At 43.1% G+C, this 27,566-nt stretch overlaps 1 protein-coding gene across 1 annotated transcript; it reads right to left on the bottom strand.

Moving 5' to 3' along the window:
- Window positions 1–404: 404 nt before the first annotated feature.
- Window positions 405–25,701, bottom strand: galnt17 (polypeptide N-acetylgalactosaminyltransferase 17). The gene is made up of 11 exons (XM_038961772.1): window positions 25,464–25,701; window positions 24,945–25,128; window positions 22,208–22,374; window positions 17,907–18,081; window positions 16,922–17,119; window positions 16,601–16,718; window positions 16,055–16,240; window positions 15,441–15,578; window positions 15,161–15,256; window positions 14,170–14,331; window positions 405–539 (listed from the first exon to the last, which is right to left on the bottom strand). Exons 1-11 carry the CDS (start codon window positions 25,699–25,701, stop codon window positions 405–407), a joined length of 1,797 nt encoding a protein of 598 aa, XP_038817700.1.
- Between the last annotated feature and the right edge of the window lie 1,865 nt (window positions 25,702–27,566).

The raw sequence follows: 27,566 nt of genomic DNA, 5'->3' as shown, positions 1-27,566 counted from the left end.
CTCCTTTACTCCCTCACAGACACTCCACATAGTCAATGTGATTGTTCTATTCATACACCAGCCGCATTCTCATGGCTCTGCTAGAAGTATCCTCCGCTGATGCTAGCCAGCTGGGTTAGCCCGCTGACAGTCTTTTGAAATCGATTGAATAAAGTTGAATAAATCTGTTACAGTAAAGGCTGTATGATTTCTTAATATGGTGTCAACTTATTCATGTGGTGTAATAGTTATTTGCGTACACAAATGTTTTGTTTTGTTTTTTTAAACCATCAGACCAGCAGTTTATTGGAAGACAATCTTGGAAAACAACAACTGAAGAATTTTAATAATACAGTATGACAACTGATTCAATTCAGTACAATAACACTATCTTGGTCAAAGAAGAATTTTGCATCATGCTGTGGCTACTGCTTCATTGTGTTTTTGATGTTCCACCTCTGTCCGGAGCAGGTCTGAAGCACCAGCGAGTGTCCGAAGTAAGCGTTCGCCTGTATCACCTCCAGACAGCGACCCGTGGCTCTGTTGATGATTGAGTTGTTCTGAAGGACAGAGGAAATCAAATGTTCTCAATTGAGTAGGCTACTACCTTCATGTGACCTCACAGTATTCATAAAGAGTCTCAGACTAAAAGTGCTGATCTAGGATCAGTTTAGCCTTTTAAATTATAATGAATGGACAGTGGGATCTGATCCTAGATCAGCACTCCTACCCTGAGATGCTTTATGAATACAGGCCCTGATCACTGTGTCAGCAACAGTCCCCTCCAGGCAGCTTCTAGCATTTTGTATTTCCGCTTCACAGGTCCGTACAATGTGATGTTATTACAGTGTTACTACACAGGGTTAGCCTGCACAGGACCATACAATGTGGTGTTATTACAGTGTTACTACACAGGGTTAGCCTGCACAGGACCTTACAATGTGGTGTTATTACAGTGTTACTACACAGGTTTAGCCTGCACAGGACCTTACAATGTGGTGTTATTACAGTGTTACTACACAGGTTTAGCCTGCACAGGACCTTACAATGTGATGTCAATACAGTGTTACTGCACAGGGTTAGCCTGCAGGGGTCCTTACAATGTGGTTACAGTATATTACAGTGTTACTACACAGGGTTAGCCTGCACAGGACCTTACAATGTGGTGTTATTACAGTGTTACTGCACAGGGTTAGCCTGCACAGGACCTTACAATGTGGTGTTATTACAGTGTTACTGCACAGGGTTAGCCTGCACAGGACCTTACAATGTGGTGTTATTACAGTGTTACTACACAGGGTTAGCCTGCACAGGACCTTACAATGTGATGTTATTACAGTGTTACTACACAGGGTTAGCCTGAACAGGACCGTACAATGTGGTTACAGTATATTACAGTGTTATTGCACAGGGTTAGCCTGCACAGGACCTTACAATGTGGTGTTATTACAGTGTTACTGCACAGGGTTAGCTTGCACAGGACCTTACAATATGGTGTTATTACAGTGTTACTACACAGGGTTAGCCTGCCCAGGACCTTACAATGTGGTGTTATTACAGTGTTACTACACAGGGTTAGCCTGCACAGGACCATACAATGTGGTGTTATTACAGTGTTACTACACAGGGTTAGCCTGAACAGGACCTTACAATGTGATGTCATTACAGTGTTACTGCACAGGGTTAGCCTGCACAGGACCTTACAATGTGGTTACAGTATATTACAGTGTTACTACACAGGGTTAGCCTGCACAGGACCTTACAATGTGGTGTTATTACAGTGTTACTACACAGGGTTAGCCTGCACAGGACCTTACAATGTGGTTACAGTATATTACAGTGTTACTACACAGGGTTAGCCTGCACAGGACCTTACAATGTGGTGTTATTACAGTGTTACTACACAGGGTTAGCCTGCACAGGACCTTACAATGTGGTTACAGTATATTACAGTGTTACTACACAAGGTTAGCCTGCACAGGACCATACAATGTGGTGTTATTACAGTGTTACTACACAGGGTTAGCCTACACAGGACCTTACAATGTGGTTACAGTATATTACAGTGTTACTGCACAGGGTTAGCCTGCACAGGACCTTACAATGTGATGTTATTACAGTGTTACTACACAGGGTTAGCCTGCACAGGACCTTACAATGTGGTTATATTACAGTGTCACTACACAGGGTTAGCCTGCACAGGACCATACAGTGGGATGTTGTTACAGTGTTACTACACAGGGTTAGCCTGCACAGGACCTTACAATGTGGTTATATTACAGTGTCACTACACAGGGTTAGCCTGCACAGGACCATACAATGTGGTGTTATTATAGTGTTACTACACAGGGTTAGCTTGCACAGGACCTTACAATGTGATGTTATTACAGTGTTACTACACAGGGTTGGCCTGCACAGGACCATACATTGTGGTTATATTACAGTGTCACTACACAGGGTTAGCCTGCACAGGACCTTACAATGTGGTTACAGTATATTACAATGTTACGACACAGGGTTAGCGTGCACAGGACCATACAATGTGGTTACAGTATATTACAATGTTCCTACACATGGTTAGCCTGCACAGGACATTACAATGTGGTTACAGTATATTACAGTGTTACTACACAGGGTTAGCCTGCACAGGACAATACAATGTGGTGTTATTACAGTGTTACTGCACAGGGTTAGCCTGCACAGGACCTTACAATGTGGTTATATTACAGTGTTAATACACAGGGTTAGCCTGCACAGGACCATACAATGTGATGTTATTACAGTGTTACTACACAGGGTTGGCCTGCACAGGACGATACAATGTGGTGTTATTACAGTGTTACTACACAGGGTTAGCCTGCACAGGACCTTACAATGTGGTTATATTACAGTGTTAATACACAGGGTTAGCCTGCACAGGACCATACAATGTGGTGTTATTACAGTGTTACTACACATGGTTAGCCTGCACAGGACCATACGATGTGGTGTTATTACAGTGTTACTACACAGGGTTAGCCTGCACAGGACCTTACAATGTGATGTTTTTACAGTGTTACTACACAGGGTTAGCCTGCACAGGACCGTACAATGTGGTTACAGTATATTACAGTGTTACTACACAGGGTTAGCCTGCACAGGACCTTACAATGTGGTTACAGTATATTACAGTGTTACTACACAGGGTTAGCCTGCACAGGACCATACGATGTGGTGTTATTACAGTGTTACTACACAGGGTTAGCCTGAAATGGACTTTACAATGTGATGTCAATACAGTGTTACTGCACAGGGTTAGCCTGCAGGGGTCCTTACAATGTGGTTACAGTATATTACAGTGTTACTACACAGGGTTAGCCTGCACAGGACCTTACAATGTGATGTTATTACAGTGTTACTACACAGGGTTAGCCTGAACAGGACCGTACAATGTGGTTACAGTATATTACAGTGTTATTGCACAGGGTTAGCCTGCACAGGACCTTACAATGTGGTGTTATTACAGTGTTACTGCACAGGGTTAGCTTGCACAGGACCTTACAATATGGTGTTATTACAGTGTTACTACACAGGGTTAGCCTGCCCAGGACCTTACAATGTGGTGTTATTACAGTGTTACTACACAGGGTTAGCCTGCACAGGACCATACAATGTGGTGTTATTACAGTGTTACTACACAGGGTTAGCCTGAACAGGACCTTACAATGTGATGTCATTACAGTGTTACTGCACAGGGTTAGCCTGCACAGGACCTTACAATGTGGTTACAGTATATTACAGTGTTACTACACAGGGTTAGCCTGCACAGGACCTTACAATGTGGTGTTATTACAGTGTTACTACACAGGGTTAGCCTGCACAGGACCTTACAATGTGGTTACAGTATATTACAGTGTTACTACACAGGGTTAGCCTGCACAGGACCTTACAATGTGGTGTTATTACAGTGTTACTACACAGGGTTAGCCTGCACAGGACCTTACAATGTGGTTACAGTATATTACAGTGTTACTACACAAGGTTAGCCTGCACAGGACCATACAATGTGGTGTTATTACAGTGTTACTACACAGGGTTAGCCTACACAGGACCTTACAATGTGGTTACAGTATATTACAGTGTTACTGCACAGGGTTAGCCTGCACAGGACCTTACAATGTGATGTTATTACAGTGTTACTACACAGGGTTAGCCTGCACAGGACCTTACAATGTGGTTATATTACAGTGTCACTACACAGGGTTAGCCTGCACAGGACCATACAGTGGGATGTTGTTACAGTGTTACTACACAGGGTTAGCCTGCACAGGACCTTACAATGTGGTTATATTACAGTGTCACTACACAGGGTTAGCCTGCACAGGACCATACAATGTGGTGTTATTATAGTGTTACTACACAGGGTTAGCTTGCACAGGACCTTACAATGTGATGTTATTACAGTGTTACTACACAGGGTTGGCCTGCACAGGACCATACATTGTGGTTATATTACAGTGTCACTACACAGGGTTAGCCTGCACAGGACCTTACAATGTGGTTACAGTATATTACAATGTTACGACACAGGGTTAGCGTGCACAGGACCATACAATGTGGTTACAGTATATTACAATGTTCCTACACATGGTTAGCCTGCACAGGACATTACAATGTGGTTACAGTATATTACAGTGTTACTACACAGGGTTAGCCTGCACAGGACAATACAATGTGGTGTTATTACAGTGTTACTGCACAGGGTTAGCCTGCACAGGACCTTACAATGTGGTTATATTACAGTGTTAATACACAGGGTTAGCCTGCACAGGACCATACAATGTGATGTTATTACAGTGTTACTACACAGGGTTGGCCTGCACAGGACGATACAATGTGGTGTTATTACAGTGTTACTACACAGGGTTAGCCTGCACAGGACCTTACAATGTGGTTATATTACAGTGTTAATACACAGGGTTAGCCTGCACAGGACCATACAATGTGGTGTTATTACAGTGTTACTACACATGGTTAGCCTGCACAGGACCATACGATGTGGTGTTATTACAGTGTTACTACACAGGGTTAGCCTGCACAGGACCTTACAATGTGATGTTTTTACAGTGTTACTACACAGGGTTAGCCTGCACAGGACCGTACAATGTGGTTACAGTATATTACAGTGTTACTACACAGGGTTAGCCTGCACAGGACCTTACAATGTGGTTACAGTATATTACAGTGTTACTACACAGGGTTAGCCTGCACAGGACCATACGATGTGGTGTTATTACAGTGTTACTACACAGGGTTAGCCTGAAATGGACTTTACAATGTGATGTCAATACAGTGTTACTGCACAGGGTTAGCCTGCAGGGGTCCTTACAATGTGGTTACAGTATATTACAGTGTTACTACACAGGGTTAGCCTGCACAGGACCTTACAATGTGATGTTATTACAGTGTTACTACACAGGGTTAGCCTGAACAGGACCGTACAATGTGGTTACAGTATATTACAGTGTTATTGCACAGGGTTAGCCTGCACAGGACCTTACAATGTGGTGTTATTACAGTGTTACTGCACAGGGTTAGCTTGCACAGGACCTTACAATATGGTGTTATTACAGTGTTACTACACAGGGTTAGCCTGCCCAGGACCTTACAATGTGGTGTTATTACAGTGTTACTACACAGGGTTAGCCTGCACAGGACCATACAATGTGGTGTTATTACAGTGTTACTACACAGGGTTAGCCTGAACAGGACCTTACAATGTGATGTCATTACAGTGTTACTGCACAGGGTTAGCCTGCACAGGACCTTACAATGTGGTTACAGTATATTACAGTGTTACTACACAGGGTTAGCCTGCACAGGAACCTTACAATGTGGTGTTATTACAGTGTTACTACACAGGGTTAGCCTGCACAGGACCTTACAATGTGGTTACAGTATATTACAGTGTTACTACACAGGGTTAGCCTGCACAGGACCTTACAATGTGGTGTTATTACAGTGTTACTACACCTACACATACAGTATATTACAATGTTCCTACACAGGGTTAGCCTGCACAGGACCTTACAATGTGATGTTATACAGTGTTACTACACATGGTTAGCCTGCACAGGACATTACAATGTGGTTACCGTATATTACAGTGTTACTACACAGGGTTAACCTGCACAGGACAATACAATGTGGTGTTATTACAGTGTTACTGCACAGGGTTAGCCTGCACAGGACCTTACAATGTGATGTTATTACAGTGTTACTACACAGGGTTGGCCTGCCCAGGACCAAACAATGTGACGTTATTACAGTGTTACTACACAGGGTTATCCTGCACAGGACCTTACAATGTGGTTATATTACAGTGTCACTACACAGGGTTAGCCTGCACAGGACCATACAATGTGGTGTTATTACAGAGTTACTACACAGGTTTAGCCTGCACACGACCATACAATGTGGTGTTATTACAGAGTTACTACACAGGTTTAGCCTGCACAGGACCATACAATGTGGTGTTATTATAGTGTTACTACACAGGGTTAGCTTGCACAGGACCATACAGGGTGATGTTATTACAGTGTTACTACACAGGGTTGGCCTGCACAGGACCATACATTGTGGTTATATTACAGTGTCACTACACAGGGTTAGCCTGCACAGGACCTTACAATGTGGTTACAGTATATTACAATGTTACTACACAGGGTTAGCGTGCACAGGACCATACAATGTGGTGTTATTACAGTGTTACTGCACAGGGTTAGCCTGCACAGGACCTTACAATGTGGTTACAGTATATTACAATGTTCCTACACAGGGTTAGCCTGCACAGGACCTTACAATGTGATGTTATACAGTGTTACTACACATGGTTAGCCTGCACAGGACATTACAATGTGGTTACAGTATATTACAGTGTTACTACACAGGGTTAGCCTGCACAGGACAATACAATGTGGTGTTATTACAGTGTTACTGCACAGGGTTAGCCTGCACAGGACCTTACAATGTGATGTTATTACAGTGTTACTACACAGGGTTAGCCTGCACAGGACCTTACAATGTGGTTACAGTATATTACAATGTTCCTACACAGGGTTAGCCTGCACAGGACCTTACAATGTGATGTTATACAGTGTTACTACACATGGTTAGCCTGCACAGGACCTTACAATGTGGTGTTATTACAGTGTTACTACACAGGGTTGGCCTGCACAGGACCATACAATGTGGTTATTACAGCGTTACTACACAGGGTTAGCCTGCACAGGACCTTACAATGTGGTTATATTATAGTGTTACTACACAGGGTTGGCCTGCACAGGACCTTACAATGTGGTTACAGTATATTACAGTGTTACTACACAGGGTTAGCCTGCACAGGACCATACGATGTGGTGTTATTACAGAGTTACTACACAGGTTTAGCCTGCACAGGACCATACAATGTGGTGTTATTATAGTGTTACTACACAGGGTTAGCTTGCACAGGACCATACAGGGTGATGTTATTACAGTGTTACTACACAGGGTTGGCCTGCACAGGACCATACATTGTGGTTATATTACAGTGTCACTACACAGGGTTAGCCTGCACAGGACCTTACAATGTGGTTACAGTATATTACAATGTTCCTACACAGGGTTAGCCTGCACAGGACCTTACAATGTGATGTTATACAGTGTTACTACACATGGTTAGCCTGCACAGGACATTACAATGTGGTTACAGTATATTACAGTGTTACTACACAGGGTTAGCCTGCACAGGACAATACAATGTGGTGTTATTACAGTGTTACTGCACAGGGTTAGCCTGCACAGGACCTTACAATGTGATGTTATTACAGTGTTACTACACAGGGTTAGCCTGCACAGGACCTTACAATGTGGTTACAGTATATTACAATGTTCCTACACAGGGTTAGCCTGCACAGGACCTTACAATGTGATGTTATACAGTGTTACTACACATGGTTAGCCTGCACAGGACCTTACAATTTGGTGTTATTACAGTGTTACTACACAGGGTTGGCCTGCACAGGACCATACAATGTGGTGTTATTACAGCGTTACTACACAGGGTTAGCCTGCACAGGACCGTACAATGTGGTTATATTACAGTGTCACTACACAGGGTTAGCCTGCACAGGACCATACAATGTGGTGTTATTATAGTGTTACTACACAGGGTTGGCCTGCACAGGACCTTACAATGTGGTTACAGTATATTACAGTGTTACTACACAGGGTTAGCCTGCACGGGACCTTACAATGTGATGTTATACAGTGTTACTACACAGGTTTAGCCTAAACAGGACCATACAATGTGGTGTTATTACAGTGTTACTACACTTGGTTAGCCTGCACAGGACCTTAAAATGTGATGTTATTATAGTGTTACTACACAGGGTTAGCCTGCACAGGACCATACATTGTGGTTATATTACAGTGTCACTACACAGGGTTAGCCTGCACAGGACCTTACAATGTGGTTACAGTATATTACAATGTTACTACACAGGGTTAGCGTGCACAGGACCATACAATGTGGTGTTATTACAGTGTTACTGCACAGGGTTAGCCTGCACAGGACCTTACAATGTGGTTACAGTATATTACAATGTTCCTACACAGGGTTAGCCTGCACGGGACCTTACAATGTGATGTTATACAGTGTTACTACACATGGTTAGCCTGCACAGGACCTTACAATGTGGTGTTATTACAGTGTTACTACACAGGGTTGGCCTGCACAGGACCATACAATGTGGTGTTATTACAGTGTTACTACACAGGGTTAGCCTGCACAGGACCTTACAATGTGGTTATATTACAGTGTCACTACACAGGGTTAGCCTGCACAGGACCATACAATGTGGTGTTATTATAGTGTTACTACACAGGGTTAGCCTGCACAGGACCTTACAATGTGGTTACAGTATATTACAGTGTTACTACACAGGGTTAGCCTGCACAGGACCGTACAATGTGATGTTATTACAGTGTTACTGCACAGGGTTAGCCTGCACAGGACCTTACAATGTGGTTACAGTATATTACAATGTTCCTACACAGGGTTAGCCTGCACAGGACCTTACAATGTGATGTTATACAGTGTTACTACACATGGTTAGCCTGCACAGGACATTACAATGTGGTTACCGTATATTACAGTGTTACTACACAGGGTTAACCTGCACAGGACAATACAATGTGGTGTTATTACAGTGTTACTGCACAGGGTTAGCCTGCACAGGACCTTACAATGTGATGTTATTACAGTGTTACTACACAGGGTTGGCCTGCCCAGGACCAAACAATGTGACGTTATTACAGTGTTACTACACAGGGTTATCCTGCACAGGACCTTACAATGTGGTTATATTACAGTGTCACTACACAGGGTTAGCCTGCACAGGACCATACAATGTGGTGTTATTATAGTGTTACTACACAGGGTTAGCTTGCACAGGACCATACAGGGTGATGTTATTACAGTGTTACTACACAGGGTTGGCCTGCACAGGACCATACATTGTGGTTATATTACAGTGTCACTACACAGGGTTAGCCTGCACAGGACCTTACAATGTGGTTACAGTATATTACAATGTTACTACACAAGGTTAGCGTGCACAGGACCATACAATGTGGTGTTATTACAGTGTTACTGCACAGGGTTAGCCTGCACAGGACCTTACAATGTGGTTACAGTATATTACAATGTTCCTACACAGGGTTAGCCTGCACAGGACCTTACAATGTGGTGTTATTACAGTGTTACTGCACAGGGTTAGCCTGCGCAGGACCTTACAATGTGATGTTATTACAGTGTTACTACACAGGGTTGGCCTGCACAGGACCATACAATGTGGTGTTATTACAGTGTTACTACACAGGGTTATCCTGCACAGGACCTTACAATGTGGTTATATTACAGTGTCACTACACAGGGTTAGCCTGCACAGGACCATACAATGTGGTGTTATTACAGAGTTACTACACAGGTTTAGCCTGCACAGGACCATACAATGTGGTGTTATTATAGTGTTACTAAACCGGGTTAGCTTGCACAGGACCATACAGGGTGATGTTATTACAGTGTTACTACACAGGGTTGGCCTGCATAGGACCATACATTGTGGTTATATTACAGTGTCAATACACAGGGTTAGCGTGCACAGGACCATACAATGTGGTGTTATTACAGTGTTACTGCACAGGGTTAGCCTGCACAGGACCTTACAATGTGGTTACAGTATATTACAATGTTCCTACACAGGGTTAGCCTGCACAGGACCTTACAATGTGATGTTATACAGTTTTACTACACATAGTTAGCGTGCACAGGACATTACAATGTGGTTACAGTATATTACAGTGTTACTACACAGGGTTAGCCTGCACAGAACAATACAATGTGGTGTTATTACAGTGTTACTGCACAGGGTTAGCCTGCACAGGACCTTACAATGTGATGTTATTACAGTGTTACTACACAGGGTTGGCCTGCACAGGACCATACAATGTGGTGTTATTACAGTGTTACTACACAGGGTTAGCCTGCACAGGACCTTACAATGTGGTTATATTACAGTGTCACTACACAGGGTTAGCCTGCACAGGACCATACAATGTGGTGTTATTACAGTGTTACTACACAGGTTTAGCCTGCACAGGACCATACAATGTGGTGTTATTACAGTGTTACTACACTTGGTTAGCCTGCACAGGACCTTAAAATGTGATGTTATTATAGTGTTACTACACAGGGTTAGCCTGCACAGGACCTTACAATGTGGTTACAGTATATTACAGTGTTACTACACAGGGTTAGCCTGCACAGGACCATACGATGTGGTGTTATTACAGTGTTACTACACAGGGTTAGCCTGCACAGGACCTTACAATGTGGTTACATTATATTACAGTGTTACTACACAGGGTTAGCCTGCACAGGACCTTACAATGTGATGTTATTACAGTGTTACTACACAGGGTTAGCCTGCACAGGACCATACAATGTGGTTACAGTATATTACAGTGTTACTACACAGGGTTAGCCTGCACAGGACCGTACAGTGTGATGTTATTACAGTGTCACTACACAGGGTTGGCCTGCACAGGACCTTAAAATGTGGTTATATTAGTGTTACTACACTGGGTTAGCCTGCACAGGACCTTACAATGTGACGTTACTACACAGGGTTAGCCTGTACATGACCGTACAATGTGACGTTATTACAGTGTTGCTACACAGGGTTGGCCTGCACAGGACCTTAAAATGTGACGTTATTATAGTGTTACTACACAGGTTTAGCCTGCACAGGACCTTACAATGTGACGTTATTACAGTGTTACTACACAGGGTTAGCCTGCACTGGACCATACAATGTGGTGTTATTATAGTGTTACTACACAGGTTTAGCTTGCACAGGACCATACAGGGTGATGTTATTACAGTGTTACTACACAGGGTTGGCCTGCACAGGACCATACATTGTGGTTATATTACAGTGTCACTACACAGGGTTAGCCTGCACAGGACCTTACAATGTGGTTACAGTATATTACAATGTTCCTACACAGGGTTAGCCTGCACAGAACAATACAATGTGGTGTTATTACAGTGTTACTGCACAGGGTTAGCCTGCACAGGACCTTACAATGTGATGTTATTACAGTGTTACTACACAGGGTTGGCCTGCACAGGACCATACAATGTGGTGTTATTACAGTGTTACTACACAGGGTTAGCCTGCACAGGACCTTACAATGTGGTTATATTACAGTGTCACTACACAGGGTTAGCCTGCACAGGACCATACAATGTGGTGTTATTACAGTGTTACTACACAGGTTTAGCCTGCACAGGACGATACAATGTGGTGTTATTACAGTGTTACTACACAGGGTTAGCCTGCACAGGACCTTACAATGTGATGTTATTACAGTGTTACTACACAGGGTTAGCCTGCACAGGACCATACAATGTGGTTACAGTATATTACAGTGTTACTACACAGGTTTAGCCTGCACAGGACCGTACAATGTGATGTTATTACAGTGTCACTACACAGGGTTGGCCTGCACAGGACCTTAAAATGTGGTTATATTAGTGTTACTACACTGGGTTAGCCTGCACAGGACCTTACAATGTGACGTTACTACACAGGGTTAGCCTGTACATGACCGTACAATGTGACGTTATTACAGTGTTGCTACACAGGGTTGGCCTGCACAGGACCTTAAAATGTGACGTTATTATAGTGTTACTACACAGGTTTAGCCTGCACAGGACCTTACAATGTGACGTTATTACAGTGTTACTACACAGGGTTAGCGTGCACAGGACCTTACAATATGACGTTATTACAGTGTTACTACACAGGGTTAGCCTGCACAGGACCATACAATGTGGTGTTATTACAGTGTTACTACACAGGGTTAGCCTGCACAGGACCATACAATGTGGGTATATTACAGTGTTACTACACAGGGTTAGCCTGCACAGGACCTTACAATGTGGTTACAGTATATTACAGTTTTACTACACAGGGTTAGCCTGCACAGGACCATACAATGTGGTGTTATTACAGTGTTACTACACAGGGTTAGCCTGCACAGGACCTTACAATGTGGTTATATTACAGTGTCACTACACAGGGTTAGCCTGCACAGGACCTTACAATGTGGTTACAGTATATTACAGTGTTACTACACATGGTTAGCCTGCACAGGACCATACAATGTGGGTATATTACAGTATTACTACACAGGGTTAACCTGCACAGGACCATACAATGTGGTGTTATTACAGTGTTACTACACAAGGTTAGCCTGCACAGGACCTTACAATGTGGTTATATTACAGTGTCACTACACAGGGTTAGCCTGCACAGGACCATACAATGTGATGTTATTACAGTGTTACTACTTAGGGTTAGCCTGCACAGGACCTTACAATGTGGTCATATTACAGTGTCACTACACAGGGTTAGCCTGCACAGGACCTTACAATGTGGTTACAGTATATTATAGTGTTACTACACAGGGTTAGCCTGCACAGGACCATACAATGTGGGTATATTACAGTGTTACTACACAGGGTTAGCCTGCACAGGACCATACAATGTGGTGTTATTACAGTGTTACTACACAGGGTTAGCCTGCACAGGACCATACAATGTGATGTTATTACAGTGTTACTACACAGGGTTAGCCTGCACAGGACCTTACAATGTGGTTATATTACAGTGTCACTACACAGGGTTAGCCTGCACAGGACCATACAATGTGGTGTTATTACAGTGTTACTGCACAGGGTTAGCCTGCACAGGACCATACAATGTGGTGTTATTACAGTGTTACTACACAGGGTTAGCCTGCACAGGACCATACAATGTGGTGTTATTACAGTGTTACTGCACAGGGTTAGCCTGCACAGGACCATACAATGTGGTGTTATTACAGTGTTATTGCACAGGGTTAGCCTGCACAGGACCATACAATGTGATGTTATTACAGTGTTACTACACAGGTTTAGCCTGCACAGGACCATACAATGAGGTGTTGTTACAGTGTTACTACACAGGGTTAGCCTGCACAGGACCTTACAATGTGATGTTATTACAGTGTTTCTACACAGGGTTAGCCTGCCCAGGACCTTACAATGTGGTGTTATTACAGTGTTACTACACAGGGTTAGCCTGCACAGGACCGTACAATGTGGTGTTATTACAGTGTTACTACACAGGGTTAGCCTGCACAGGACCTTACAATGTGACGTTACTACACAGGGTTAGCCTGTACAGGACCTTACAATGTGGTTATATTACAGTGTTACTACACAGGGTTAGCCTGCACAGGACCTTACATTGTTGTGTTATTACAGTGTTACTACAAGGGTTAGCCTGCACAAGACCTTACAATGTGGTTATATTACAATGTTACTACACCGGGTTAGCCTGCACAGGACCTTACATTGTGGTGTTGTTACAGTGTTACTACAAGGGTTAGCCTACACAGGTCTGGCATGGCAGGGGCTTGTTGCGGCCCTATGCGCTACAGGAAACGAAGACGAGTAAGTAAGTAAATAGGTAAGTAAGTAACACCTTATAAGAGCAACTTAAATGGAAAGAATGAGCCATAGTTAAAAATAAAAAACTATGTCAACATGAGTCTGACCTGAGAGAAGTGCCATATGGTCAGCCTGGTGTTGGAGACTTTGTCACAGTTGAGGAGCTGAGGGAAATTGGAGACCTGGTCGTCCATCAGACAGCGTGTTTCCTCCCCTGTACTGCCCAGAGCACCGAGGAAAAACTGTCCCTCCTTGGTGTACCGACCCAACTAAAGGAACAGGGAGACACTACTGTGAATGGCTGGTCAAGGGCTATCAACAACTATATGTGTTCTCCCCTGTACTGGCCAGAGCACCCAGAAAGACCTGACCCTCTTTGGTGTTCCAACTGGTAGGAGAGAGGCACAGGGAGACAAAATTAAGTAAGTGGTGGATGGTAAAGGGCTATCAACAACAACTAGGTGTGTCCTCCTCAACTGGGAGGAAGACACAGAGACAAGTTACAGTAGTACATGGCTAAATGGTAAAAAGTTATCAAATATTTGTATTTCCCAAATGCTAACACAATCTTTTCAGACATTTTTTTAAAAAGTCTGTTGTATTGTGTTTCCTGTAGAGCAAGTTGTTTCTGTTTCTATTCTTTGAAATTAATTGAAATGATTTGTTATATGATATCATATCATATCTGCTCTCATTCAAAGTGGATCTTAAAAAAACTCTAAAGCATTAACATAATATGATTTTGATACTGTTTTGACTGTAGAACCAGTCATGATATCTGCTACATTTGTATGTCACAGGGGCAAAGGGCTACATTCTGGTAGTTTGCTGACGTTTTGTCTATGTTTGTGTATGAACCACATCATGTAATTTGGTATAAAAACACATTCTGGTATAAAAAAAAATGCATTCTGGTATAAAAAAGTTTCCCTGCTGATTTTGCTCTCACAGCTTGCAGGCACAGTGCATCTCCGGTGAACCTAGAATGTGTCCCAAATAGCACCCTATTTCCTATAGTTCACTACTTTTGGTCAAAAGTAGTGAACTAAGTAGGGAATAAAGTGCCATTTGGGACATATACCTAGTATAATAGGTTACCTGGGGTCCCATTCCGTGACAGGGGTGCAGGGTGGCTGTGTGGTTCACCTTCTCTCCCTGGTCCATACACAGATGGGTCGCTTTGCTACTACGAATCTACAGGGAAAGAGCAAGAGAGAGAGCGAGAGAGAGAGAGAGAGGGAAAGAGAAAAAGACAGAGAGAACAGGTAGGAAAATGTTTATGAATGGAGAAAGCTACTTGGCTGCTAAAAGCATCTTATGAGTGTTTGATGAGTGTTTAGTAAAACTTTGTGTAGACCCTGTCATCAGTCAGACTCACCTCCCCGTAAAAGACGGTGTTGTTGTACCTCCTCATCTCTGGATAGACGTTGTCCAGGTACCACTCAAAGTTCTTACATTGCAGAGATTTCCTCAATGCTACCCTCTGAGAGATGTCCCCATAGTCTATCCCATGGTTCTGGAACAGGGAGTGGTTGATTACAGATTGTGTTCCAAATGGCACTCCAAAGTAGCCTCGCGAGCCATCCTGATCTCGCAAGCTTACAATAATGGTTTGCTGCAATTCCAGGTGGCTCGTGAGGCTAACCTCATAGAGCTCTGGTCAAAAGTAGTGCATTATATGGGGAATGGGGTGCTATTTGAGACACAGTCACAATTACAAATATGTAACATCAGCAATGAAACGTATGGTGTACATATACTGTATAATGTAGTTAGGATAATGAATAGATACATTTTAATAGACTAGTGAAAATCTAGGTAGGGGAATAGGCGTTTTATCTGAATTTATGTACTCAAAACTGGTCATAGATCAGTGTTTAGGGGCAACTTCATCTGACTCCCTGACCTAGAGTTCCATCTGAACATACATTTTCATATGCCCAAAAAAACTTTTAAAAAACTGACTTTAATCAGAATTTAGGAGCAACTCACCTCCATTGGGATGTTCCAAGCCAGGTAGACATGCGACTTAAACTGGTCCATCCAGACCTCGGCCACGCGCAGGGCATTACGCCGCGTGCTGGAGGCTATGTTGCTGTGATAGGGCTTCTTCATCCTGGCGATGTGAGCCACCCTGGAGCAGGGCAGCACCTCCATACTGCCCCCACACAGCCACACCTGGTAGTGCATGTTGGTGGAGAAAATATTATGAGAACAGAACACATACCTTCACACACAACAAATGTTCTGCAGGACTAACACAAATAAGAAGGCAAGAAGAAAAACACATGAACAAACATAACCCAATGCTTAGCTCTACTCATAGAACCACAATTGCGTACTTGCTGAAATAGGACAAGACACACAACAAATACAGGGTACAGAATGCACTATTCACACACTAGTCACCCTGCCTCTCGCCACCCTAACATAGAATGATTGCATCCCAAATGGCACCCTATTCCCTTTATAGTGCACTACTTTTGACCAGGACCCAATTATGCTCAGCCTTCACAGAAAAATGGGTGCCACACAAACCTTGATCCCCAGTTCGATGTTCTCCCCTCCGTAGACGTCCATGCCAGAGTCCAGCAGCCCCAGGTGCCCAAAGTACTCCCGGTTCACCACAAAGGAGCAACCAATCATTGCAGGAGTTCTGCGGGGGGAAAGAGGGGGGTTCTGTTTTCCTCATTTTGTCAATGGGGGTTCTCTAAATTCAAGTGTTTATTTAGTTGTGTGTGTGCGCGTGCAGGTGCGTGCCCGTGTGTGTGCCTGTGTGTGTGCATATGCGTGGCCGTGTGTGTGTGTACGCGTGCCCGTTCCTGTGTGCATATGCGTGCCCGTGTGTTTGTAGCCTACCTAATGGGTGCGGAGGTGTCCCCGTCATCCCACCACTGTTTGGGGGGGTTGATGTACATGCACCACAGCTCCCAGTTGTAGCCATGGCCAGAGTTCTCATAGCGCTCCAGCTCAAACGTCTCATGCTTGATGTTATCGATGGAGGGCAGGATGATCCTCTTGTGGTCCTCTTTGATTCTGGTCAGAACCGGCTCAGCCCTGACATAAAGAGATTGACAGATGGGGTCGGAGGTTTCTTAAGACCTTCTCTCTTCTCCCTCCCCCTCTTCCTCCCTAAGCCTCAAAGTCAGTCCCCCTAGTTCTTCTGAGTTAGGTTTATAAGTTCTTATTTTTGAGTCGACTCAAAGGGTTGCGACTCCATATGAAGAAGCAGCTCCCTGTGTAGTGGGTAGTTCTTCTGTTTATCTGTGGGCCCTGGTCAACTCTAGTGTGTATGTAACAGTATAACTTTAAACCGTCCCCTCGCCCCGACACGGGCGCGAACCAGGGACCCTCTGCACACATCAACAACAGTCACCCACGAAGCGTCGTTACCCATCGCTCCACAAAAGCCGCGGCCCTTGCAGAGCAAGGGGCACACTACATCTAGGTTTCAGAGCAAGTGACGTAACTGATTGAAACGCTACTAGCGCGTACCCGCTAACTAGCTAGCCATTTCACATCCGTTACATGTACATAAAGAACATACCAACCCTGTGACAGTACTTGATTACTAGGCATACTTTTAAAACCGTCAGTTCATAAAATCTTATGGAAATTCACTTCTTTAGACTTTCATCACAAATATGGTCATGCAGATACAGTATGCTAGATGGCTAGATGGTTAGTAGTAGTATGCAATTCCTTCAGCTGGAAAATCTCACATTGCTGCGTGACCAACTGCTAAATTCAAGTATTCCTTCTGATCCACCCTTTAAGTCAAAGTTTGTTAAACCATCGATCTCAACAACTCAAAGTTCAAGTTGAAACGCACACATACACTCACCAGGAGGGTGTGAACTCAACGTGGGCATCGAAGAATCCAGTCACCTCACCACTGGCTGCCTTCCAGCCCTCGATGCGGGCACGGATCAGTCCCTCACGCTTCTGGTTCCTCACCATTTTCACCAGGCCTGGGTAACGCTTGTTTACATAATCCTCCAATGGCCCTTTCAGTTGTTCTAGGACACAACCAAATACAACTAAGCAAAGCTATACCCACAGACAAACATATGCATGCAGACACATCAGCATGCATGTACGCACACAGGCACGCACGCACACACAGAGAGAGAGAGAGAGAGAGAGGAGATGCATCTGTTTTCATGGGCCCCAGCACTCCAGTGCTTTCTAACAGTCTCACAACAACACCAGGGGGAGTTGGGTGTTTCCTGAGCTATGGCTTCTGCTCTATCTTTTTTCTCTCGCACAACTGATCAGTTTTTCCCCCCTGGACACACTCTCAGAACCCCCACTCCTCTCACAGAAACACACACTGGTGGATGTGCTCAGTAGTGTGCAACTGCAGCCCATTGGTTCCTGCATGAGCCAGCACGACATCTTCATGCCCTTGACACTTTGAATGTGGGTCAAAAGGGAAATAAAAGTATTATCTGAGTTTTTTCACCCACATCTCCCAGAGTCCTCCTTACTAGATAGCTGGAGTGACACTTGCAGACAGTGTCCTTTGCTCCCACCTGCAGAACACCTGCCCTCACTGTCATTAACAGAACTGCGGGAAAACAGTGCCCAACAGGCGGGAGCCCTAACTAGCTAGCTTGTTAGAAACACTGTGTGCTAGCTTGCTAGTTAGCTAGCACACGGTGTCGCCCCAGCCTCCCGCCTGCTGAGAAAACAGTGCCGAGGTGGGTCAAAGGACACTCTCTACCGGAGTATCCCCCTGCCTACCGCTAGAACAGCAGGTGGGAGGATGGGGGGACTGTATGCTAGCTAACTAGCTAGCTTGTGAGTTAGTGACACTGTGTGCTATCTTGCTAGTTAGCTAGCACACAGTGTCACCCCCGCCTCCTGCCTGCTGTGTACCGGACTAGCTGGCTAAGCTAGCACACATTGTTCTTTGCTCCCACCTGCCAAACACCTGCCCTCGCCGTCGTTAACTGAACTGCGGGAAAACAGTGCCCGACAGGTGGGGGCGAAGGACACTGTCTACCGGTGTAAGGCTAGCAAGTTACGGTTGTCACCACTGCCCCTTCTTCTGTGGGGTTTATCGACGGGTGGCATCCAACGTTATTGTGCATTAATGCCACCTACTGTACTGGAGCGCCCCTGCCTCCCGCCTGTCCTTGCTTAACTTTTTAGGGATAGGGGGCAGCAATTTCACTTTGGATGAATAGCGTGCCCAAATTGAATTGCCTCCTACTCTGTCCCAGATGCTAATATATGCATATTATTATTACTATTGGTTAGAAAACACTCTGAAGTTTCTAAAACTGTTTGAATTATGTCTGTGAGTATAACAGAACTCATATGGCAGGCAAACTTCCTAACAGGAAGTGGAAATTCTGAGGCTGGTCGATATTCAACTCATCGCCTGTTTAAATCCCAGTAAGATATGGATCTGTTTGCATTTCCTACGCCTTCCACTAGATGTCAACAGTCTGTAGAATGTTGAATGAAGCTTATACTGTGATGTGGGGCCGGATGAGAGGGGAATGAGTCAGTGGTCTGGCAGATTGCCAGTTCCTGGTCACACGCATTCCACATGATATCGCCTTGCGTTCCATTACTTCTACAGACACGAAGGAATTCTCCGGTTGGAACGTTATTGGATATATATGATAACAACATCCTGAAGATTGATTCTCTACTTAGTTTGACCAGTTTATTCGACCTGTAATATAACTTTTTGAAGTTTTCGTCTGAGTTCGCCTGGACCTGCGCGAGCGTTTGGATATGTTTACTAAACGTGCTAGCAAAAGTAGCTACTTGGACATAAATACCGGACATTATCGAACAAAACAACCATTTATTGTGGAACTAGGATTCCTGGGAGTGCATTCTGATGAAGATCATCAAAGGTAAGGGATTATTTATGATGTAATTTCGTATTTCTGTTGACTCCAACATGGCGGAGAAATGTTTTTATGTCTGAGCGCCGTCTCAGATTATTGCATGGTGTGCAATATCTGACACAGCGGTTGCATTAAGAACAAGTGTATCTTTAATTCTATGTAAAACACGTATCTTTCATCAAAGTTTGTGATGAGTATTTCCCGTTATTTGATGTGGCTCTCTGCAATTTCTCCGGATATTTTGGAGGCATTTCTGAACATGGCGCCAATGTAAACTGAGATTTTTGGATATAAATATGCACATTATCGAACAAAACATACATGTATTGTGTAACATGATGTCCTATGAGTGTCATCTGATGAAGATCATCAAAGGTTAGTGATTAATTTTATCTCTATTTCTGCTTTTTGTGACTCCTATCTTTGGCTGGGAAAATGGCTGTGTTTTTTGGACTTGGCGGTGATCTAACATAATCATATGTTGTGTTTTCGCTGTAAAGCATTTTTGAAATCAGACACGATGGGTAGATTAACAAGATGTTTATCTTTCATTTGCTGTATTGGACTTGTTAATGTGTGAAAGTTACATATTTCTAAAAAATATTTTTGTATTTCCCGCGCCGCCTTTTCAGCGGAATGTTGTGGGGGGGGTTCCGCTAGCGGAACGTGTGTCCTAGAAAGGTTAAACATTTACAAATAGAAGTATAAAAAGGGGATCCTGCAGATGCAGGAATGCCCACATGCAGGAATGCCCCGAATTGCAGGCCACAATTGCACCCTGCTAAATGTGCTGGCGGGTGTGCAGTGGATGTGTGGCCGAGTGGAGAAGAGTTATGCAGACAGTAAGAGGGTGTGTGTTATTTATTTGCATGCCTCTCCATCTCAACCACTGCAATAGCTTCTTTTCCCCCCTCCATGATGGATTGCTGGCCCTATGCCATCCCGCCGTGCCAGGAACGTTGGGGAAATTGACCAGTCTATATCTCCTTTTTCTCTTTCCCTCTCTGCCCCTCACTTTGTACTAAATTCTCTTCCACCCTTTGACTCTCTCCTTCTACCCACATCTCTCCCTCTTCATTTCTATTTGCACCTTTCATTGTCTCTGTCTTCCTCTCTCTAACCACCTCTCTCTCTGCCCATTGCTTACTTTCTTCACAACTGTCCCTCTCCTCCCTTCCTGTCCCCCTCCTTGGATGGATTTTGTCAAACAGACATGTTCTCTTGCCTTGATTTGACTGTTCTGTCCGTGCAGCAAAACAGCATGTTGGACAAGGATGTCTTTATAAAGCATAGAATATAATATCATTACATTAAATGCATAAACAAATTGTACATCATATGAATATGTATCAATGTACACTACTGTTCAAAAGTTTGGGGTCACTTAGAAATGTCCTTGTTTTTTTAAACAAAAGCATCCCGGAGTCGCCACTTCACTGTTGACGTTGAGACTGGTGTTTTGCGGGTACTATTTAAAGAAACTGCCAGTTGAGGACTTGTGAGGCATCTGTTTCTCAAACTAGATACTCTAATGTATTTGTCCTCTTGCTCAGTTGTGCACCAGGGACTCCCACTCCTCCTTCTATTCTGGTTAGAGCCAGTTTGCGCTGTTCTGTGAAGGGACTAGTACACAGCGTTGTACGAGATCTTCAGTTTCTCGCATTGAATAGCCTTAATTTCTCAGAACAAGAATAGGCTGACGAGTTTCAAAGAAAGTTATTTGTTTCTGGACATTTTGAGCCTGTAATCAAACCCACAAATGCTGATGCTCCAGATACTCAATTAGTCTAAAGAAGGCCAGTTTTATTGCTTCTTTAATCAGGACAACCTTTTTCAACTGTGCTAACATAATTGCAAAAGGGTTTTCTGATCAACTAGCCTTTTAAAATTATAAACTTGGATTACCTAACACAACGTGCCAATGGAACACAGGAGTGATGGTTGCTGATAACAGGCCTCTGTACGTCTATGTAAAAATTAAACATCTGCCATTTCCAGCTACAATAGTTATTTACAACATGAATAATATCTACACTGTATTTCTGATCAATTGTATGTTATTTTAATGGACAAAAAAATTGCTTTTCTTTCAAAAACAAGGACATTTCTAAGTGACCCCAAACTTTTGAACGGTAGTGTATATTGGATGTGTGTGTGTTTTCATTCCATTTCTTCACCAAAATGCACTCTTTGAGATATGTGTGTGTGTGTGTGTGTGTGTGTGTGTTTGTGTGTGCGTGCATGCGTGCGTGAGTGCGTGTATATTTCTCCTCACCATCATCGCTGTAGTCGTCCACCAAAATGATCTCTTTGAGGAGGTGAGCCGGTGTGTGATTGACAGCTGAGTGGACCGAGCGGAGGATTACTGACAATGCCTCGTTGACAAAGATAAAGATAAGGGAGATGTTTGGAAGATCCCTGGGGAAGCTGGCCTTTTTACACCTGGAGACCACACACACACTCACACACAAAGACATATGCAGAAACACACGCACACACAGAGAGAGACACACACACACATCATTCACGCACATCATTAGCTATCATCACTAATTACATCAAACACTAATACATCCTTATATATAACAGATAAAGGCAAACAGTGAGTCCATCATTCAATGTTCAGTAATAAGTTTTGGAGTGTTTACTCTTCGACAGTGTGTAGGTATCTATCCTTCGCGTTATTGCCTTTCCCTCATCTGCGCTGGTCTTAAAGAATTGGACAGGTGAGAGCAAGTCAGCAAGTGTAAACTAGTCAGCAGTCACTTTCGACTGAGATACACCCAAAACATTGTGATACGGTACATCGCAGTAAGTAAGGAAAGGATTGGGCGATGTTACAACATTTCAGGGCTCTAACTCCTAGCTCTTTCTGCTGCATGGCATGGAGAGAGATACCCAATAGAGAGAAGGCTCCCATTCTGGGAGGTAGCTAGACGGTACTGTTCTGTTACCAAGTTCCCATTCTACTGTGTTACCACACAAAGAGATATCACACCCAACATGAATCATGGTCCTCTTTGATCTCGAAACAGAGAAACTAAATGACAAGTGCAAGTGAGTCTGTGGTTCCCTGGTGTGGGTGTGTGTGTGTATGTGATTTTGAATGGGACTGAACTGTGTGTCCCCACAAGGTTAGCTGTACAAGACTGTGTGTGTGTGTGTGTGTGTGTGTGTGTGTGTGTGTGTGTGTGTGTGTGTGTGTGTGTGTGTGTGTGTGTGTGTGTGTGTGTGTGTGTGTGTGTGTGTGTGTGTGTGTGTGTGTGTGTGTGTGTGTGTAAAGTACTTAGGTAAAAATACTTTAAAGTACTACTTAAAAAGGATCCGCCCCTTTTTTTCAAATTTCGCCTAAAATGACATACCCAAATCTAACTGCCTGTAGCTCAGGCCCTGAAGCAAGGATATGCATATTCTTGGTACCATTTGAAAGGAAACACTTGTGAAAGGAATGTAGGAGAATATAACACAATAGATCTGGTAAAAGATAATACAAAGAAAAAAACAACCGTTCTCTTGTATTTCTTTTGTACCATCATCTTTGAAATTTAAGAGAAAGGCCAAAATGCATTATTTCCAGCCCAGGTGTAATTTGGATTTTGACCACTAAATGGCAGCAGTGTATGTGCAAAATTTTAGACTGATCCAATGAACCATTGCATTTCTGGTCCAAATTTTGTATCAAGACTGCCCAAATGTGCCTAATTTTCATGTTAAAAATTGTGCACTATACTCAAACAATAGCATGACATTCTTTCACTGTAATAGCTACTGTACATTGGACAGTGCAGTCAGATTAACAAGAATTTAAGCTTTCGCCAATATCAGTTATGTCTATGTCCTGGGAATTGTTCTTGTTACTTACAACCTCATGCTAATCGCATTAGCCTACGTTAGCTCAACTGTCCCGTGGACGGGACACCGATCCCGAAGAAGTTTTACGTTTAAAAAAATATATATATGTACTTTACTTTACTGTTTATAGTTTTAACAACTTTTTGTTTTACTTCACTACATTCACTACATTTTCCATGACACTCAAAAGTTACTCATTACATTTTGAATGCTTAGCAGGACAGGACAAGGGTCCAATTCACACACTTATCAAGAGAACAACCCTGGTCATCCCTACTGCCTCTGATCTAGTGGACTCACTAAACACAAATGCTTCATTTGTAAATTCTGTCTAAGTGTTGGAGTGTGCCCCTGGCTATCGGTAAATTTAAAAAACAAGAAAATGGTGCCGTCTGGTTTGCTTAATATAATGAATTTGAAATGATTTATACTTTTACTTTTGATACTTAATTGTATTTTAGCAATTACATTTACTTTTGTGTGTGTGTGTGTGTGTGTGTGTGTGTGTGTGTGTGTGTGTGTGTGTGTGTGTGTGTGTGTGTGTGTGTGTGTGTGTGTGTGTGTGTGTGTGTGTGTGTGTGTGTGTGTGTGTGTGTGTGTGTGTGTGCGTGTGTCCAGAGTGCGTGCACGTGTCAATTGGCGCATTAGACTGCAACTTCATAACAAATAAGACCACAAAAAAGCACAACAAAGAAAGAGGGATTAGGCTACAGAGATATTAATAGATGGTTTTAAGAATATTGTATTTTTAACCACAAAGCTAAGTGGTGCCAAAACAAAAACATCTGCTGACATAGCTTTAATCATTAGTCTCTCCGACCATGGCAACAACCCAGTAGCAGCGAAACAACTAAGACAGCAAAGTATACACTACCATGCTTATCAGTTCTGATTAGAGCATGAGCCCAAGATATGGCTGAGATCTAGATATGGGTATCAAATAATATAAAGTGCACACACACACACACACTAATGCTTGGATTGGTCTTTGGAAAAACATAAAAGCACATGAAAATTGTAGTGGGTCTATTGTACTGAAACACTGTTGTCAACTGAGCTACAGTAAGGGCGACCCTGGTCAAAAGTAATGCTGTACTATATAAGGAATAGAGTGCCATTACGGGCCAAAAAGAATGCACTATAGGGTGCCTAAAACTTACTTGCTGGGCCGGTAGTCTGGTATGGACCGATCCAGTGATATCTTTTGGCTGAGGTAAGCGTTGTATCCATACTTCTCCCTCAGTACTTTCGCGTCGTCCTCTTCTTTTGGGGCTAGGGTGGCGGGGAGTCCCCCTTTACCTCGCCCCCCGAAACCCTCAATTAGCCCCAGGGACTTGGACAGACCTGTAGTTCACACAGTCAAGAAAAGGTCACTATGCTATAACACGTTTGCTTAGTTGTTTTGAAAATCATTGACTTTTAACAAATGAGGTAGCTGTATACTAAACTTATGTCCCAAATGGCACCCTATTCCCTATATAGTGCACTACCCTGTGGGCCCTGGTCAAAAGTAGTAGTACACTAATTATAGAGTGCCATTTTGGATGGATCCTAAGCCTCAGACTATGTAAATAACAGCAATCATGGTAGATTTTGAGTTACAGCAAATAAAAAATAACCAATGAGCCATAGTCATTGTTTTTAGGTGGGTAGGCTAGAGTGCTAGAGTTATAGCCTACCATTAAGCTGTCTGTAGACCACGTCCTCCAATGACCCGAGTCTCTTTAGTAATACTTCATGACTGATGCTCAAACCTTGAGTCGTGCCGTTAGAGCGTGATTGTCTTTTCACATCGTCCTGACCGATGGTTTTTGTCACTCGGTTGTGGGTGCACTTGGTCCAAAGTGTCATGAACCCCGCAACCGCAATCACGTTCAGCACCAATAACACTCTCCATCGTCTGAACACAAAAGCCATTAAAGTTGTTGATGTCCGGGATCCAAATAGAAGTGTTTTTGGAATAATTCAGGACAAATTCAGGAGTCCTCCTCTTTGCGATGCGCAATAAGGTTCAATGTAGATTTGTGTTTATGAAGGCATTTTTAAAATATATATATACCGTAGACGACATTCCACCTGGAGAAGCTGGTGCTGCAAATCAACAGTAGATAATTGCTATTGTCAAATTGAACTGTGTGTGCGCATTGATAGGCTATCTGCTGGACAGAGAAACAAAGCTGAAACATATTTCGATTGCTCATTTTGTAACATAACGTAGACTAATTACAACATTTCACTAATAAGCTTTAACCACCTACCATTTCGCATTGGAGCAATTTTTAGGCTGCGTCCTCGTTCGGGGTAATTTTGGAGCCTGGTCATGGGCTCTCATCCGTGACTTCTCTGTTTAAAATGTATTGATAGAAGATCATGCATAGAAGATGTTAGACAAAAAGACTAGCATATCTTCAGTTTTGAAGAGTCCATATCCTTAAATATTTAAAGAGTCTCAAGTCTGTCTTTCTTTGCATTCAGCAGAAGTGGGCTATGACGCGATTGAGAAGGACTGCGTACTGAGCCGCTGTCTGTCTCTGACCGCGGATCTTCAAAATCGTAGCAGATAAATACTGACCACATAAAACGCATAGGCCTATCCCATGTTTAAGCATTCTCTGTGTAGTTTTGATCCTCCACGTGTAGGAAAAATAATTGTGAGATGTTCTGAGTGGTGTATTGCACGAGTAGACTGCTACACAACCAGTCAGCCTAAAATATAACGGTCAGTGGACGCAGCATCGCCAATGAAAGACACCTCATATGCAGCACAGAAATGCGGCTGAAATAACTCCATCCGAGGTGTCTTCTCATATTCTGACTATTCAAAATAATGCAAAACGTTTTTCCCATGTACCCTTATTTTCGCCGATTTCTTATTATGTCCTGTTATTTAATTTAGCCAAATTCTTCCTATGCGCTAGATAGCGCTTAATAATGGCGCGCAGGAAAACACGGAATGGGATTCCTAGGAAGAGATTCGTATTGAACGTTCCTGGTGAGTGTGGCAAACAGTCACACAGTGAATTAAGCAGATCGTTGATGCGGGTGGGTAGGTTGAATTAACTCACACCAATTATCTGCAATTATACTGCATTCAAATCATATTTTGACTGAAAATTTCCTCCCCTGATTATTGTAGGCAACAGTAAGCCTATGTTCCAAGTTGAAATAATGTATTTGAAATAACATAAAACTGTGACATAATTAAGCAATAAGGCCCGATAGGGTGTGGTATATTGGCCATATACCACAAACCCACGAGGTGCCTTATTGCTATTGTTTACCAACATAATTAGAGTAGTAAAAATAAAATGTTTTGTCATACCCGTGCTATATGGTCTGATATACCACGGCTGTCAGACAATCAGCATTCAGGACTCAAACCACCCAGTTTATAATTAAGCAGTAAGGCCGGGGGGGTGTGGTATATGGCCAATATACCACGGCTAAGGGCTATTCTTTGCAAGAGCAACATGGAGTGCCTGGATACAGCCATTAGCCGTGGTATATTGGCCATATATTGTTTATATATTGTGGTATATTGGCCATATACCACAAACCCCTGAGGTAACTTATTGCTATTATAAACTAGTTACCAACATAATTAGAGCAGTTAAAATAAATGTATTTTTTTACCCATGGTATATGGTCTGATACTGTATACCACGGCTGTCAGCCAATCAGCATCCAGGACACTATTTTACAATTACAAAGCTGATCAGAATACTGACATCGTTTTTAGTCTGCTTTTTAAATGTAATTATTGCATGCTTAAAAAGACAGCA

Source organism: Salvelinus namaycush, chromosome 23, assembly GCF_016432855.1.
Source record: "Salvelinus namaycush isolate Seneca chromosome 23, SaNama_1.0, whole genome shotgun sequence".
Taxonomy (NCBI): Eukaryota; Metazoa; Chordata; class Actinopteri; order Salmoniformes; family Salmonidae; genus Salvelinus; species Salvelinus namaycush.
Note: the sequence above shows the minus strand (reverse complement) of the source record. Positions and strands in the feature narration are given on the sequence as shown.